This window comes from Lactuca saligna, chromosome 2, assembly GCF_052625555.1.
Source record: "Lactuca saligna cultivar CGN05327 chromosome 2, ASM5262555v1, whole genome shotgun sequence".
In the NCBI taxonomy this organism is placed as follows: Eukaryota; Viridiplantae; Streptophyta; class Magnoliopsida; order Asterales; family Asteraceae; genus Lactuca; species Lactuca saligna.
Window position 1 is genome coordinate 162,344,709 of NC_136418.1, and position 16,289 is coordinate 162,360,997.

The 16,289-nt window shown below is 36.0% G+C and overlaps 2 protein-coding genes and 1 pseudogene across 2 annotated transcripts; 2 read left to right on the forward strand and 1 right to left on the reverse strand.

The window, feature by feature from the left end:
* Window positions 1–4,174: 4,174 nt before the first annotated feature.
* On the reverse strand, window positions 4,175–6,441 carry LOC145030317 (uncharacterized). The gene is made up of 4 exons (XM_078978705.1): window positions 5,080–6,441; window positions 4,731–5,022; window positions 4,627–4,636; window positions 4,175–4,469 (listed from the first exon to the last, which is right to left on the reverse strand). Exons 1-4 carry the CDS (start codon window positions 6,439–6,441, stop codon window positions 4,175–4,177), a joined length of 1,959 nt encoding a protein of 652 aa, XP_078834831.1.
* A 2,912-nt stretch (window positions 6,442–9,353) lies between these two features.
* LOC145032468 (protein EMSY-LIKE 3-like) lies at window positions 9,354–12,346 on the forward strand. The gene is made up of 11 exons (XM_078981286.1): window positions 9,354–9,609; window positions 9,711–9,789; window positions 10,424–10,629; window positions 10,716–10,825; window positions 10,903–10,993; window positions 11,083–11,238; window positions 11,304–11,372; window positions 11,447–11,701; window positions 11,775–11,843; window positions 11,927–11,990; window positions 12,080–12,346. The coding sequence occupies exons 2-11, from the start codon at window positions 9,762–9,764 to the stop codon at window positions 12,103–12,105; spliced, it is 1,074 nt and encodes a 357-aa protein (XP_078837412.1). The 5' UTR covers window positions 9,354–9,609; window positions 9,711–9,761; the 3' UTR covers window positions 12,106–12,346.
* Window positions 12,347–14,186: 1,840 nt separating this feature from the next.
* On the forward strand, window positions 14,187–15,956 carry LOC145030318 (non-structural maintenance of chromosomes element 4 homolog B-like; annotated as a pseudogene).
* Window positions 15,957–16,289: the final 333 nt, after the last annotated feature.

Here is a 16,289-nt window from a genome sequence, read left to right on the forward strand (position 1 = left end):
TGAGGCGGTGGATGAGACGATGGATCGGAGAACGGATATGGTCTTCCTGAGCAGAAGAGGGATTATAAACCCGGTTTACAATACTGTTCCACCAAGTGGAGGCAACGACTTCCTCGGGAAGATCCTTATGACATTTCTCTAAAGATGTTTCAAAATCCCACGACATAATAACATTTTGGTCATAGAGACCTACCCTCCAGGAAAGTTCTGCTATGCTGCACTGGCGCAGCTCCCCTCGAAGGCAAAAAGTGATAATGTTTGGGTTATAATATTCACTACCACCCCGAAATGAGATAGTAGCAAAGAATTCCCAACACAATTCTGTGAATACGGGTTCTTGTATTTTGAAAAGCTGCATCCACCCATCACAAATTATTGTTGCTCCATCCACTTCAAAAGATTTCACTAAATAGGGGGTTAACTCCTCTTCCAACCCGGTTTGACTCAGCCAATCCTAACTAATTGCATTGGGGAGGTAAATCTCTTTCTGTTTCAGCGCCTCCAATCTGTTTTTCGCCCGAGCTTGCGAAGACCTTGAAGTGATTTGTGGGAAAGAAAGCCATGGAATGTCTCCATAACTTCCTCCTCTAGAGCTCTGGCCTCTTCTAAACATGATTTCTACAAAACAACATCAAGAAAACAACAAACAAAAACCCAGATAATTAAAACTCACTGTAACAGATTCAACAAAGCATGAACTCACCGAGTTCATGAACTACTCGACAAGTAGTATGAATTGCGATAGCAGTTCCCTTCTCGGTCCATATTGGGTCAACAAAACACAGATGTTTGCTATGGGGTTTGATGTTCTAAGTCCCTTAAGCATAAATTCAAAAGAAATTTTGTCCATATCCTCCTAATTTATCCTAAAATCAAAACCCTAGAATTGGAGTAATCCTCCAAATCTGAATTTTAGCAAGATAAATACTCAAAACTGTTAAAGCTGGTACCTTTAGCAAGAATTCGAAGGAAAAATCTTACCTTTTGCTTTGTAAATGAAGATTCAACAAGATTTCAAAGGATTTGCTTGAGAGAAAACACAGTGCTCGGCGAGTATACTTGGGAGGCGAATGATCAAAATGATTGGGGTAAAAAGAAACTCTTATTTACAGATTGTAAAAAAATTCAATTAAAAATGTGAACTCGTCGAGTATGGACACCTACTTTCCGAGTTGATATGCGAGTTCGCGATTTTTCGTGGATTTCAAAAAGTACTCGCCGAGTAATGTATGAACTCGGCGAGTAGATCATTCAGTTTGGAAAAAAAAAAAAAAAAAAAACTCGGTTTTTTTAAGCCACCACCGCACACTTCGAGCATTGATTGCCCTCAAGTAATCATATCGAGCATAATTTCAGAAGAAGATTAAAAAAAACAAATCTTAAAAGTGAAAAACAAAAAGAAACAATAAAGGGAAAAGAAATGCAAACTCTAAACTTGGGTTGCCTCCCAGAAGCGCTTCTTTTTAAGGAGTCGTTAGCTGGACTCCTTCCCGCTCTACGTTTCCGCCATGCCTTCCAGCAGCAGCCCTTCTTCAAGTTCTTCATTCCTCGGGATTCCTTCTTCATATTTTTTCACCCGATGTCTATTAACCTTGAAAGGAGTGCCTTCTTTTGATAGTAACTCGATAGCTCCATGTGGCAAAACTTTCTTTACTATAAATGGACCATCCCATCGCGACTTGAGCTTGCCCGAAAAGAGTTTGAGCCTTGAATTAAAAAGCAACACTTTTTGCTCTTCGTGAAAGTCCTTATTACCCTTGATTCTTTTGTCATGCCAATTCTTTGTTTTTTCTTTGTAAATCAAGGAGCTAGTGGAAGCCTCATTCCTAGGTTCTTCAAGAGCATTCAATTGCATCAATCGGTTGGTTCTAAGTTCAGCTACATCAAAATTGCACATTTTTAAAGCCCAAAAAGCTTTATGCTCTATTTCTACCGGTAAATGACATTGCTTCCCATAAACTAGCCTATATGGTGTAGTACCAATAGGTGTTTTGAAAGTTGTTCAGAAGGCCCAAAGTGCATCATCTAACCTATCCGACCATTCCTTTCGATTGCTACCCACCGATCTCTCCAAAATTCTTTTTAATGCTCTATTCGTCACTTCAGTTTGCCCACTAGTTTGTGGATGGTAAGATGTAGAGAATTTATGGGTCACCCTATATTTTCTTAACACTTTTTCTAATTGATCATTGGCAAAGTGAGTTCCCCGGTCACTAATAAGAGCTTTAGGAATTCCAACTCTTGAGAATAACTTGTTTAGAAAGCGCACCACCACCCTAACATCATTAGTTGGTAAAGCTTGTGCCTCCGCCCATTTAGATACATAATCAACCGCCACCAAAATATATTTGTTCCCTTTTGACATTGGAAATGGTCCCATGAAATCGATCCCGCACACATCAAACACTTCACACACTTGAATACTATGTTGTGGCATCTCGTTTCGGGATGATATGTTTCCCGCTCTTTGGCATGCATCACACTCTTTAACATATTGGGTAGCATCTTTAAATATTGTGGGCCAATAAAACCCAATATCGAATATCTTCTTAGCCGTGTAATGTGCTCCATGATGTCCACCGGTGGGCCCGCTATGACAATGCTCCAAAATTTCTCAGCTTTCCTTCCCAAATAGACATCTCCTTATGATCTCATCCGCGCAGCTTCGAAAAAGATATGGCTCATCCCAAAAGTAGTATTTTATTTATGAAAAGAATTTCTTCTTTTGTAGGCGGGTAAAATCTTTTGGGATATATTTGGTAGTTAAACAATTAGCTATATCCGCAAACCATAACTCCTCCCCCTTAGTCACCAAAATGTAGTCGTCCGGAAAGTCATCTCCAATTTTATCATCTTCCAATGCTTCCAAATGCGGGTTTTCTAGTCCTGATAAGTGGTCAGCAGCTACATTCTCCATTCCCTTTTTATCGCGTATTTCAATGTCAAATTCTTGTAAAAGTAGAACCCAACGTATCAATCTTGGTTTTTCATCCTGATTGGCAAACAAGTACTTAATAGCAGAGTGGTCAGCAAAAACAGTGGTTTTAGATAAAATAAGATAAGGGCGGAATTTGTCAAAAGCATACACCACGGCTAGTAATTCCTTTTCAGTTGTGGTGTAATTTTCTTGGTCCGGATTCAAAGTCTTGCTTGCATAATAAATGGGTTGAAAGTGCTTATCAACCCTTTGGCCAAGTACAACTCCTAATGCAAAGTCACTCGCATCACACATTATTTCAAAAGGTATATTCTAATTCGGGGGAATAATGATCGGGGCATTAGTTAATTTTTCTTTCAAAAATTCAAAGGCCTCTAGACACTCTCTAGTGAAATTAAATGGTGCGTCTTTTAAAAGTAATTGTGTTAGAGGTCTACTTATTTTAGAAAAATCTTTTATGAAACGGCGGTAAAAACCCGCGTGGCCTAAAAAACTCCTAATGCCCTTTATATTAGTTGGTGAAGGTAATTTAGCAATTGTATCTATTTTTGCCCGATCCACCTCAATCCCCGCTGTGGATACCTTGTGGCCCAAGACTATGCCCTTCTTAACCATAAAGTGACATTTTTCCCAATTGATGACTAAATCGGTTTTTTCACATCTTGCAAGCATTAAATCAAGGTTAGCAAGACAATCATGGAAGGAAGATCCAAAAACAGAAAAATCGTCCATAAATACTTCCATGAATTTTTATACCATGTCATGGAATATGGCCATCATGCACCCTTGAAATGTCGCAGGTGCATTGCATAACCCAAAGGGCATGCGGCGATAGGCAAAAGTCCCGATCAGGCAAGTGAAAGTAGTCTTTTCTTGGTCAATTGGGTCTATGGGTATTTGGAAGTAACCCGAAAATCCGTCTAAGAAACAATAGTAGCTATGGCCGGACAATCTTTCAAACATTTGATCAATAAAAGGTAAAGGAAAATGGTGTTTACGAGTGACATCGTTTAGTTTTCGATAATCGATACACACTCACCAACCGGTTACCGTTTGGGTCGGAATAAACTCGTTCTTCTCGTTTGTTATGACCGTCATCCCGCCTTTCTTGGGCACCACTTGAACAGGACTAACCCATGGACTGTCGGAAATAGAATAAATGATTCCCGCATCTAAAAGCTTGACTACTTCTTTCTTGACCATTTCTTGCATGTTCGGGTTCAATCTTCTTTGGTGTTACACTACCAGCTTTGCTTCTTCTTCCAGGTTGATCTTGTGAGAGCAATAAGCGGGGCTTATTCCGTTGATATCGGTGAGACTCCATGCAATGGCACTCTTTCTCTTCTTTAGGACATGGATTAATTCTTCTTTTTCATATTTGGAGAGGTCAGAAGCTATTATTACAAGTTTTTGTTGACCATCTTCAAGGAATGCGTACTCCAAGTGATCTGGTAGCGATTTCAACTTAATTTTCTTTCCACAACTCCATTTTGTTGTGGAGTATGAACACAAGAAGTTTGATGTAAAATCCCTTTTTAATCAATTAAACATTTCATCCTATTATTTAAAAACTTAGTCCCATTATCAGACCTAACAAATTTAATTTTAACACAAAATTAATAAAGAAGAATATTAAAGAAAACAACAATACAATCATGCACTTCATCTTTTGATCTTAACAAATAGACCCATGTAGCCCTAGTATAATCATCCACAATAGTTAAAAAATATTTGAATCCTTCTACAGTTGTCACCCTATAGGGACCCCAAACATCCAGATGAATCAACTCACCAAGTTTAGAAGTAGAGTGTTGATTAACAGGAAAAGTTTCTCTAGTCCGTTTAGCTTTATGACAAACATCACATGAGGGAAGACTTTCATTACCAATTTTAAGTTTGGATTTTAAAACACCCAAAGCTTGATCAGAAGGGTGACCAAGCCTATGATGCAAAGTTAATTTAGATACATAACATACTGAAGAGGACTTAGAGAGACTAGAAGTAATACCTGAAGGTGCACTATTTATGTAATAGAGACCTCCAGACTCTCTACCATTCCCCACCATCACCTTTGACTGTAAACCCTGAATTTTACAACTATGTTCATTAAACACAACTTCACAATTACTATATTTACAAACCTTATGGACAGACAGTGAATTCACATTGAAATCAGGAGCAAATACATCAAACAAGGTTAAAGAGTCAGACATATTTAGATTACCAATTTTATTAATTTTAGTAGATGTGCAATTAGGATGACTAACTACTAAATCTAATTTTGATACATCCAAAGTATCATGAAGAAGTGACTCATAAGCAATCATGTGTTGATTAGCTCTTGAGTCAACAATCCATTTAGGTGAATTAATAGAAGAATTATAAGCTTGAAATAAGCAAGTACTTGCCATATTGGCATTGATAGAAGACTCTTTACTAACATGTTTACCACCAATCAATTGCAAAAACTTGACATATTGATCTTTGGTGAGCTGATGAAACTCAGAATCCCCATTAGAATCAGGAAAATTAGAAGCACTTCCATTTCCAGAAGTAGTAGAAGAATTAGCAGAAAAAATTTTCACAAAATTATTTTGATTATTATTTTCATTTCCTAGTTTAAAATCCTTGGGATATCCAATCAACCTGTAACATTTCTCTATAGTATGTCCTTTAGTACCACAATTTTTACACTGAACAGTTTGACCCTTATTTTTAGTATTAGACCTGTTATTAAATCTAATGTTAAAGGCAGTGGACTGAGACTTTGTCACAGACTGAGATGACTGAAATGAAGACAAGGATCCATTTCTTTGAAGGGATTCTTCCCTTGTCACAATAGAGAATGCAATTTTCACATTTGGTAAAGGGTCCATTAACAAAATGTGACTCTTAACTTGACTGTAAGAATCATCTAAACTAGATAAGAACTGCATAAGTTTCATGAGATTAGAATGATCTTTAAGCTTAATGGAAGCATCACAAACACACTCAGTTAAGCTAGTAAGACCATCAAGTTCCTTCCATAAGGAATCAAGCTTAATGAAGTAATCAGACATAGAAACACCATTTTGTTTATGAGAATTAATTTGTTGGTGAATATTAAACACAACAGATCCATCATATTTATTATAAGTTTCAAAAAGACTTTCCCAAATTTCTTCTGCAACTTCTAAATAAGCTTGACTCTGATAAATGGAATCAGAAATAGAAGACAGAAGCCAAGAACAGACAACATCATTAGCCCTATCCCATTTAGACTGTTTAGACTCATCAAGTCTATTTTTCTTAAAAGTTCCATCTACAGACCTTAGTTTATTTCTTGCCTTGAGAGCTATAGAAATAGAACTTCTCCATAGTCTAAAGTTTTCATTTCCAGATAATTTTATTGTAGTAATTGATGTAACAGCATTATCAGAAGGATGGATGTAAAGAGGATCATCAAAATTAACTTGATCATCCTTTCCACTTCCACTAGGTGGATCATTAGAACCACCAGCCATTTAGAACACACAGAAAGAAAACCAAGAGCCAAAACAAAACAAATAAACTTAAACAAGACCACACTTCTTGTACTAATATTTAGTCAAGATGGTCACCACATATATTGGGGCCCAAGACAATCAATACAAAAGAACTATCCATGTAAAAATAATTAACCAGGTAAAATGAACATGAAAAGTAACTGGTGTACACAAGACACCAGGATCTCCCAGAACAGATATCAAAAAAAGAGATACCAAAAAGGAACAAGAAACGTTCTCACAGTGATTAAAGCTAACAGAAGAGGAATCGACTCTCCTTATCCGTTCCTTACTAGGGTTTATCGGTGATAAAATCCTACCTCTAAAGAGTTATTTTTGATAATAAGATTAATCGATTAGGGTTTTTTATCGACAATGATCCTCAAGTCGAATAGGGTTTTCACCGATGACAATCCACAGGACGATAAGATTCTTACAAACCGATGATGACCCACAGGAGAAACCTACAATCATACAAACACGATTCGCAGTACCAGGAACTAAAGAAAACAAAACAAGTAATATGTTCGATTTAACTTTACAGGAACAATCCAAAAAACAGATCGAACATTAACAATTTATGTCTCCTTAAAAGAACGATAGCGTTCAGAGGAATACTTAGATCGAAAAAACAAGTAGATTCAACAAACAAGAAACGTAAAAAGAGAAGAAATTACCTGACAATCAGGTGATGAACAAAACTCGTTGAGCATTATACAAAGAAGAACGAAGCCTTAAGCTCTGATACCATCTAAAAATCTAATCAACTCAACAATTCCCAACTTCATCATTTCATTTAATCATGAAACAGATGGTTTATACATCAACAAATTACAAAATAAACCTTACTACATAAACCACTCACACTCATATGAACTGGAGAATCTATGTGATCTAAGAACAAAGAAACGTTATGAACAAACCCTAATCTGTTACAGTGAACGACAAAAAAGTAGGTGAACTCATAAAATATATTGAGAGAATGAATCAACTGATCGGTTTAGCTAGAATATATACCCGGGTCATAACTTCATGAATATATCCATAACCCGAACTACAACCCGCGTATAAACCCATTTTCCTCGTGCACTTTACAAAACACACCCATACAAAAATACATATAATACCATTTCTACCTTGCCAATAGCAAAGATTAATGTTTAAGTTTGATCTAAACCTTTACTTTTCTCAACAAAACATAATTAAATTAAATACTTAGTTAAACATACCATTTAAAAAAAGACATTACGAAGGAAGAAAAAAAAACATCGACAAAAAACATATGATATTCCTAAAATTTTAAAAACATAAAACCAATACACTAATATTCACCTAAATATTTCTGTTTGATCTTCGCCTTCATTTTTCGGAGTACTTCTGCCCATCTCGGTGACATATTATCATTGCCAGTTTGAAGAATTGCCAAACCCTTCGTCATGCGATCTTCATTGGCTTCTTGACGAAGGAACTTCAAATGCTCACGTTGCAACTCATGTCTTTTAAGTGTGATTTCGTTGTGGGTGTCAAATTTTTGTTTTATTTCCGCGTGCTCTCGAAGTCTACTTTCGCTTTCTTCTGCATGTCGTTGAGCCCGCATCGCTTTGTCGCGCCCTATCGGTTGTTGAGGCGGGAAGATCTCTTCAATGTCGTTGACGTTGTCCGATAGCTCATCTGTGTCTGCCTTGAGGTCGATGTTCATGCGTGCGTCCGAAAAGTCGATCGAACCCGAGCCACGATACCTCTTGGATTGTTGCTCCGCAAATGTGTTTGTTTTATTCCATTTATGGTCTTCTTTAACAAACTCTCAAATCTTTTCGTGCTCGAAAACGTGACTCGTCTCAACATGATATTAGTCCCTTGCCTATCTAAAAACATCAGAATCGGTCGCACCACTTTGCTTGTGGAGGAAAATTTGTTGTAGATAGAATTGAACTTTTTGCATTTCCTGTTTATTTGAATCAACTTGCTACTCAACATATTGTGATTGCGATAGTTTTCATCATTTTTCAAAATAGTCCGAAATTTGGCGATCACAGCTTCCCAAAAAATGACTCTTCTTTATATCGTTTCCCTGAGTTGAGTTTTTTGATGTCCTGCACCACGATACCGTCAACGCGTATTCTTCCTCCGCAATCCACCATGTTGGAGGTTCTTCTTCCGATTGCTCAATCGCGATCGGTTTCCCTTTGTTGTAGGAAAATTTGGTGGGGGTTAGACAGGATTGAAAAAGTTGCCGGAAAATGGAAGTTGTGTTGTGCTTTGAGAGTTGAGGATGTTTGTGTACACCTCATATTGTGCAAAACCGAGAGGAGGTGATGTGTTTGTGTTTAGAGGAGGAGTGTTGTGATTTTGATACATATTGTGTTGTGTGTAATAAATGTTCTAAATAACGTAAGACGTGATTTGGCGGCAATATCAAGCCTCAAACTTTTCCGAGTATTGGCGAGTCACATCGTTTGTAAAACGTGACTTAAGAAGATAATTTTGTATATAATTCATCTTTTATACGTATTTTCAACTATTATTTATTTTTATACACATATATGAGTCAATGAGGCGTTTTGATAAAGTTTGACGACACATACAAATCTTGGAGCCATGGCGAAACCATGACACCTTGTGTGTGATTAATGAAGATATGTAAAAAATGAAGTGAAAATGTATATATGATGAGTAAAAATTGAAAAAAAAGTTATTTTTCGACCGTTTTTCAACGGATCTTTTTTTGACGGTTACCGAAAAATTTAGCATTCACGTTGCTATAATAACGAGCAGCAACGTAACTCTAAAAAACGATGTACCTCCCGTTATACCGGCATTATTAGGTCGCCTCCTCGGAAAAACCGGAAACATAACCAGTCGGCTAATTTAATTTTAGGGTCAAACACCCCCCCCCCCCCCCCTTCATTTCCAAAACGATGACGTTCAGTTGCCTCCGCCTCTTCCCACACCTCTCACTCTCGCAGTCGCAGGTCCCAAGGGTCTCTCTCCTCCGAAGAACCGCCGGTCACTGACACTGCTATCCACCGTACCTGCCATCGCTATCCTTCATACTCGCTCTTTTTTTATTTTTTATTTTTTTGTTTCTTCTTCTCCCATTCATAGTTTCATACCATTCATTTCGTCATTTTCATCGTCGGACCAAAGGTATGATAAACTTCTTGAACATACACTCCAGAATTTTGTTTTAGCAACCCTATCTAACGCCCGCTTACTGTTTATGTGTCTTCTTATGGTACGATTCATAGAATCGTGTCATCTTCTGTGCGCCAATTACTTCATGAGATTTTCGGTCTACCATGGACTTCGAGCGTTCAGATAGCAGCGGTGAGTCCTATTTCTGTAGATCGTTCATGTACATTACACATACAAGCATACGCCAAATTATGCTATTATATACATTTTCATCTAAGAGCAAAATCCTTTTCCTCCTTTTAAAATGTTATGCGATGACCTGATAAACATTTCCCCTTAAATTGGTATATCTTGTGATTTATCTGTGTGAAGTCTCGAATCGCAAAGTATGATTCGCATTCGCGATTTAGAAGTATGGAAGTTTAGACTTGTTGATTTATATCTTTTAGTGTTTAAACTTTAATGAGGACTGAGGATTGAGTTAATTTTGTTTTCAAAGATGGACATATTTCTTTCTTGGTATCTCACACTTGTTCTACATGTGTTAGAAAACCCTAGGGCTTGAAAAGCGTTTCGTTTGGGCTCTTGTCATGAGGGGTTTCTTGGATAGTTGAAAGGCTTGTGGGATCATGAGATGTAAAGTAACTAGCACCATGTTAGTCATCATAGATGAGCTATAATCATCAACACGATCAGACTCAAATTACCTTTATAGTTTCTAGGAAATGATAGACTTTGGTTTGATTTTGCCAAATTAGCTTTTATTACCTCTCCTTTGAATCACATTCTTTATAAAAGATAAAGTTCTTTTTTATCAAAACTGCAGGAACAGATGATAACCTCCCTCCTTCACATCAGAACAAATTCAGAACTCAGAGGCCAGTTATTGAGAACACAAGAACTGCAATTGTTAATAGTACTCCATTTCTCCAAATGCAAAACGACATGGAAGTACAGATCCACCAGATAGAGCAAGAAGCATATTGTTCAGTTCTTCGTGCCTTTAAAGCTCAGTCTGATGCTATTTCATGGGTAAGCAAGCCTTGTGATTACTTTCCTTCACATATTCATATTTCTCTTTGCTGACTTTAAGGCTTTTATATTGTATCATTCTACAGGAGATGGAAAGTTTAATAACAGAACTTAGGAAAGAATTGAGAGTGACAGATGATGAACACAGAAAGCTTCTGTCTAGAGTTAACTCTGATGATTTGATTGGGAGGATAAGGTATTTATTTACTCATCATGTATAAATAAATAACTTCATTTAGTTTCATAAACTGGATTACTTTTTGTCATCTACAGGGAATGGAGGAAAGTGAATGTCCTTCAACCTGGAATGCCCAATTGCCCTACTGCTTCTGCATCGTATAAGAAACAGAAACCATCTTTATCAGTAAGCTGATGAGTTTTAACTTTTAACTTTTGAGTTTTAAAGCAAACCAATAACTTATTTGCTTTAACAAAACCATATTTTTTATGCAGTATGGTTCAACAGGTTTCAATGGCAGGGGTGAAGCTCCTAAACAACAGGGTCTTGAAAATAGCTCTGATCCTCTGATTGGGAGGAAAGTCTGGACACGTTGGCCTGAAGACAATAGCTTCTATGAGGCTGTTATAAGTGACTTCAATCCCATTGAGGTATACATTATTATCTACTAGTGAATGTATGCGATTAATTTTAATTATTTACAATTTACATACAGGGGAATCATGCTCTGGTGTATGATGCGGGTACACCAAATGAAGCTTGGGAATGGGTTAATCTCAGACAGGTAAGGATTGAGTTCCATCTTCATGGGATCTTAATAATGAGTTTGATTTTCACTAAAAAACAATGAATTCCTAGATATCGCCTAATGATATTCGCTGGAAACAAGAAGATGTTGGGATTTCTCGTACAGGTGGCGGAAGCAGATTGGGTCACGGGATGAAGAAGTCCATGGCACGCGGTGGAAATGGAATGACTGATGGTCCTGAAAGACGGAATGGAATCATGAAAGGTCAATCCAAGAAAGAGTTGCTACCTCCATCACAAAATGGCATTGCAAAGAAGGCTTTGAGTGATATTCAAATACTTCACACTGATACCCTTGTTAAAGAGGTATATATACCTTATAACCCCTCCCCCCCTTCTCAAATCTTCTAAAAACTCATATCCACTGACTTTTTAACAGGTTGACAGGGTTTTTAGCTCAAGCAATGCTGATCCGATGGATATTGAAAATGCCAGAAAGTTGCTTAAAGTAAGGATGGTTTTTTTATTTTATTTTATTTGTGCACACAGGATTTATTTCTTTTAGTTACACTAAATTGTTGGTTGTTTTAGGAGCATGAACAAGCCCTAGTTGATGCCATTGCAAAGCTTGAAAGCATCTCAGACTTTGAAAGTGGTAATAACTTATTGCAGATAACATATTCATTTTGTTTATTTTACAAATGTAACTGGAATCATGGAATTAAAAAACTTTTGATGTCGCAGATAGGGAACAGAGGTATCAGTTCTGACAAATGCAAAGGCAGGAAAGACGTGAAGAAAACACCATAACTGTAACTGTGCATGGAAGTGTATTTGATCTCCTTAATCTGACATTTGTAAGTAGAGTGGTGGTTTAGTTCTTCTTTTGTTGCTCACTAGAAAGTAGGAACATTCCATCTTTGTAATCTAATATATCTATGTTCTTATATGCATGGTGAATTGTACTAGGATTTTTTTTTTTGGAAGAGAAAATGAATTAGTAATGGTCAATCATCTTTCAAGCGACTTAAGAATTTTTTTGGGGGGTATTTGAAGGATGAGAAATAATAGGTCCCAAACTTAATGAGAGTTGATAAACCATGGCCTTTCTATTTGGATAATTTCTCTGAAATAAATTTGATTTCTATCTATTGTCTATTTATAATGACGTTTTTCTCTAGATTTTTTTTTTATCAACATTAATTCTTTAAGTTATTACAAATTAAAATTTACAAATGTATTTAAAATAAGGTTTGGTTGCTATTTAAACTAAAAATTAAATATTATAGTACTTATTATTTCTATTTATTTTCCTATTATTTTGAGATGATGTAACAAAAATTTATTAGTTTTATTAAATATGTTGAGTGTTGCATTCTGAATTGTGGAGGAGGAAAAAAATTGTTTCTCATATTTTTTTTTATAAAGATAATATATACACTTATCATATATCATTTAGTTTTAAATTTAGATATGTACATCTATAATGAAAGATTTGTTTTTATAAACTTATTAATTTTTCATGTTTTGGTATCACATTAGAAAGCTCAAACAATTTTTTGTAAGACTAACTCAACCAAAATTTAAACTATATTTTATTTATATATAAACCAATAAACATTTTTATTAAAAAATATCCTGTTTAAGTTAGCAATCAACGCTATTGGGAAAAAAAATACATAAATTTGAAAGAAAAAAAAAATCAATTCATTTGATTAAATCAATTCATTTGATTAAACTACAAAGTCTAGTCGTACAAATGATCAAAAATTAAAAAAAATATATATATATATAGATAAATAAATAATAAATAAACTCCCAAACTAAATACCTTTACCTCTTGATTCTTTCACCTCTCTCTACCTCTATTACACCATTAACTATTTGTAAGTCGACCGTCGCCATAAGGAGACACCCATCAAGCCACCAATGCCATCCTTGTGACCTTGTTATTTCGGTTCCAAAGATACCAACACCTCCGCCAACTCCACCTTTACCTCTACCTCCCACTTTCTATCAACTAGGTTTCTAATGGATGGTGATTGTTGACAACGGTTATGGTGGTGATTGGTGTTGGTAGTGGTGATGATGATGATCATTTGCTAAATTGGTCCTTCTAGTTTAGAAAACAAACCAACACCTCTGCCTGCTCCAACCTCACCTTTACCTCCCACTCTCACTCAATTAGGTTTCTAATGGATTGTGATTATTGACAATGGTTATGGTGATGATTGGTGTTGTTGGTAGTGGTGATGGTGACGATCATTTACTAAATTGGTCCTTATAGTTTAGAAAACAGACCAACACCTCCGCCTGCTCCACCTTCACCTCTACCTCCCACTCTCTCTCAACTAGGTTTCTAATGGATGGTGATTGTTGATAATGGTTATAGTGTTGATTGGTGCTGTTGGTAGTGGTGATGATGATCATCATTTACTAAATTGATCATTGTAGTTTAGAAACTGATCAAATAACGAAAAGACAAATGAGAGGCATATTGGTCTTTTGAGTCTAACTTAATGGCTAATAAACAACGGAGTTAGCCTCGTGGACCAAAGGTGTACTTCTAAGAAATGTCAAAAAATCAAAAGTTGGACTAAAAGTACAGAATGGAGCAAACAAGAGGGACCAAAATGTAGATTACTCGATTCATTTTATTTATTTATTTTTTACATAACACGCGGGAACTTACACCCCTAGCCCAAGTCATCGCAATGGAAATCGTACTGGCCACGCCGACTCATCTGCTTCAATTGAAATCTTGAACTTTTGATTCAAAATCTCTCTCCATTCTAGGGTTAAGGGTTTCCCTGAATTCCAACTAAAGAACTGCCTGTTAGTAGAACCAACAATGCCGATAAACAATGATCGGAAGAAGCGGCCTAAAAGGGAGTATGCAGATGCTACTCAGTCAGTAGAACCAACAATGCCGATAAACGATGATCGGAAGAAGTGACCTAAAAGGGAATATGCAAATGCTACTAAGTCCAACGATCAAAAGTATACCCAGCGTAGTGAACTTCATTCCGGATATCTTTCAATTCAGAATTACATTCGTGGTACTTTTCATTGTTTATTCTACAAGAACGTGTACCTAGTTTTAACAAATAACAATTTTTGTTGATTTCGTTTATTCATATGCTCTCTTAGTTCTCGATGTAAATTTTTAGGTAGAAGAGATGAGATAGCAGCTGCTAATTCGAAGGAATTCATCTCCATTATAGATGAATTCGACGGAATGCATCATCTAGGTAATACTCACGGCTATGTTGTTTTGTGATCATGACGTTGTTGCTCTTAAATTTTACAAGATCATCGGTATTATGTTCTGCATCTTCGTCTCCTATCTTGCAAGTTACACTCACCTTTAAGGTTTGCTTGGTACTATGTATTTATTATATACTTGAATGCTATAGATACAAAATCGATCAAACATAAAAGTTGCATTATCTTCAATGAATCTGCAGATTGCAGAAACGTGGTGATTGATTTTTGCTATTCTGGATCATACTAATTTGGTTTCTAATACAAAATTTCCAAAAAGAAAAAAGCTAAACACTATAGTATGCAATCATGTATGACACGTATGAGTTTTCTAATACCTTTTCGGCTCTTGTAGTCAATAAACCAAGAGAGCAAGTATCGGATGCAGGAGCACTTCGAGATCTAGCTAGCACATTGGTGACTTCCATCAAGGTTCATAACATAGGAAGTGTAACTCCATCACTATTTGTTTCAAGTTTGATCAATCGATTTGGGAAGAAGAAGAAAAGAAGAAGAATAACTGAAAGTGACCAGATTCTCTGGAAAGATATTGGTTTGCATGCTTCTTCTCTGTTCATGACTTTCCAGGGTCCCTGCAGCATGTGAGTTCTTTAACTTGATATATTCCTAATCTAGTATTGATTCTTTTGTTTTAAAGCATTTAAAATTCTCCTTGAAGGCTTGGACACATGAATCATGATACCCAACCACCAAGAGTTTTAGTTAAACAAAAACGTTCAAGGTCATCTCTGAAGGAAAAGAAGGTGAATGTGAAACCAAAAGAGGTATGTTGTATATCATAATATCAAATTGTCAATATTGTGGTTTTATTTATATGAAAGTGTTGTTTATATTATTTCCATTCTCCAGATTAAGGATACAGTCGCCAAAGAGAAGACAAACACTGAGAAATTGTTGCAACAATGTTTGATATCCTTAAAACCAACAAAAAAGTTTGTCTTGGAAACATTGTTTTAAACAAAATCTCATTTGCACAAACTGTGGAGAACTTGTTTGCATTGTCATTCTTGGTGAAAGATGGGAGAGTTTTGATAACAGTGGGTGAAAAAGGCTCTAATTTTGTTTGTATGTCACACTTTATAAACTATTCTATAAAATTACTATGTTGTTATCTTTACTTTTATAACTTACTTATATTTCTGTATTCAGCACCAACAAACGCTCCTTATGCTCGCATGATAACTTCTGGGAAAGTGGCATATTCTCAATTTATGTTTAAGTTTGGGTCATTGATTGGAAGGTAAATTACAAATATTAATTGTAGATATAGTTATTGCAAGTTTGTTGTAGAAAAGGATATAAACATATGATATGATAATGTGGAAAATACAGTTGATGAAGGATTCAGTTAGTGGAGGTTGTGAGTTGATGGCACATACGATGAAGGTGGATTCTTGTGGAAGCTGTGAATTAAAACCATATCTTAAATAAGGAAACAACCATGGGGATACACTAACCACCATAAAAATGGAATCAAGAAATCAAGAAGGGTCTCATGAAACTGACAGTAAGTGGAGATCTATTTGTGTTTAATTTGTTGGGCACTTTTGTTTTTGTATAATATGTTTGGAAGTAAATGTTAAGGTATAAAATACTAAATGTGAATGCATGTTTTGTGTTATACAGATGGGTAGATGTTTATATATGATAAACCCACAGACTTGTTAGT

Coding starts and splice junctions, on each gene's coding strand:
- LOC145030317 (XM_078978705.1), bottom strand. CDS start 6,441: ATGGCTGGTGGTTCTAATGATCCACCTAGTGGAAGTGGAAAGGATGAT. Junction 5,023..5,079: donor ATTCACTGTCTGTCCATAAG/GTTTGTAAATAT, acceptor TGTAAAATTCAG/GGTTTACAGTCAAAGGTGAT.
- LOC145032468 (XM_078981286.1), top strand. CDS start 9,762: ATGGACTTCGAGCGTTCAGATAGCAGCG. Junction 11,239..11,303: donor GTGACTTCAATCCCATTGAG/GTATACATTATT, acceptor ATTTACATACAG/GGGAATCATGCTCTGGTGTA. Junction 11,991..12,079: donor CATCTCAGACTTTGAAAGTG/GTAATAACTTAT, acceptor TTGATGTCGCAG/ATAGGGAACAGAGGTATCAG.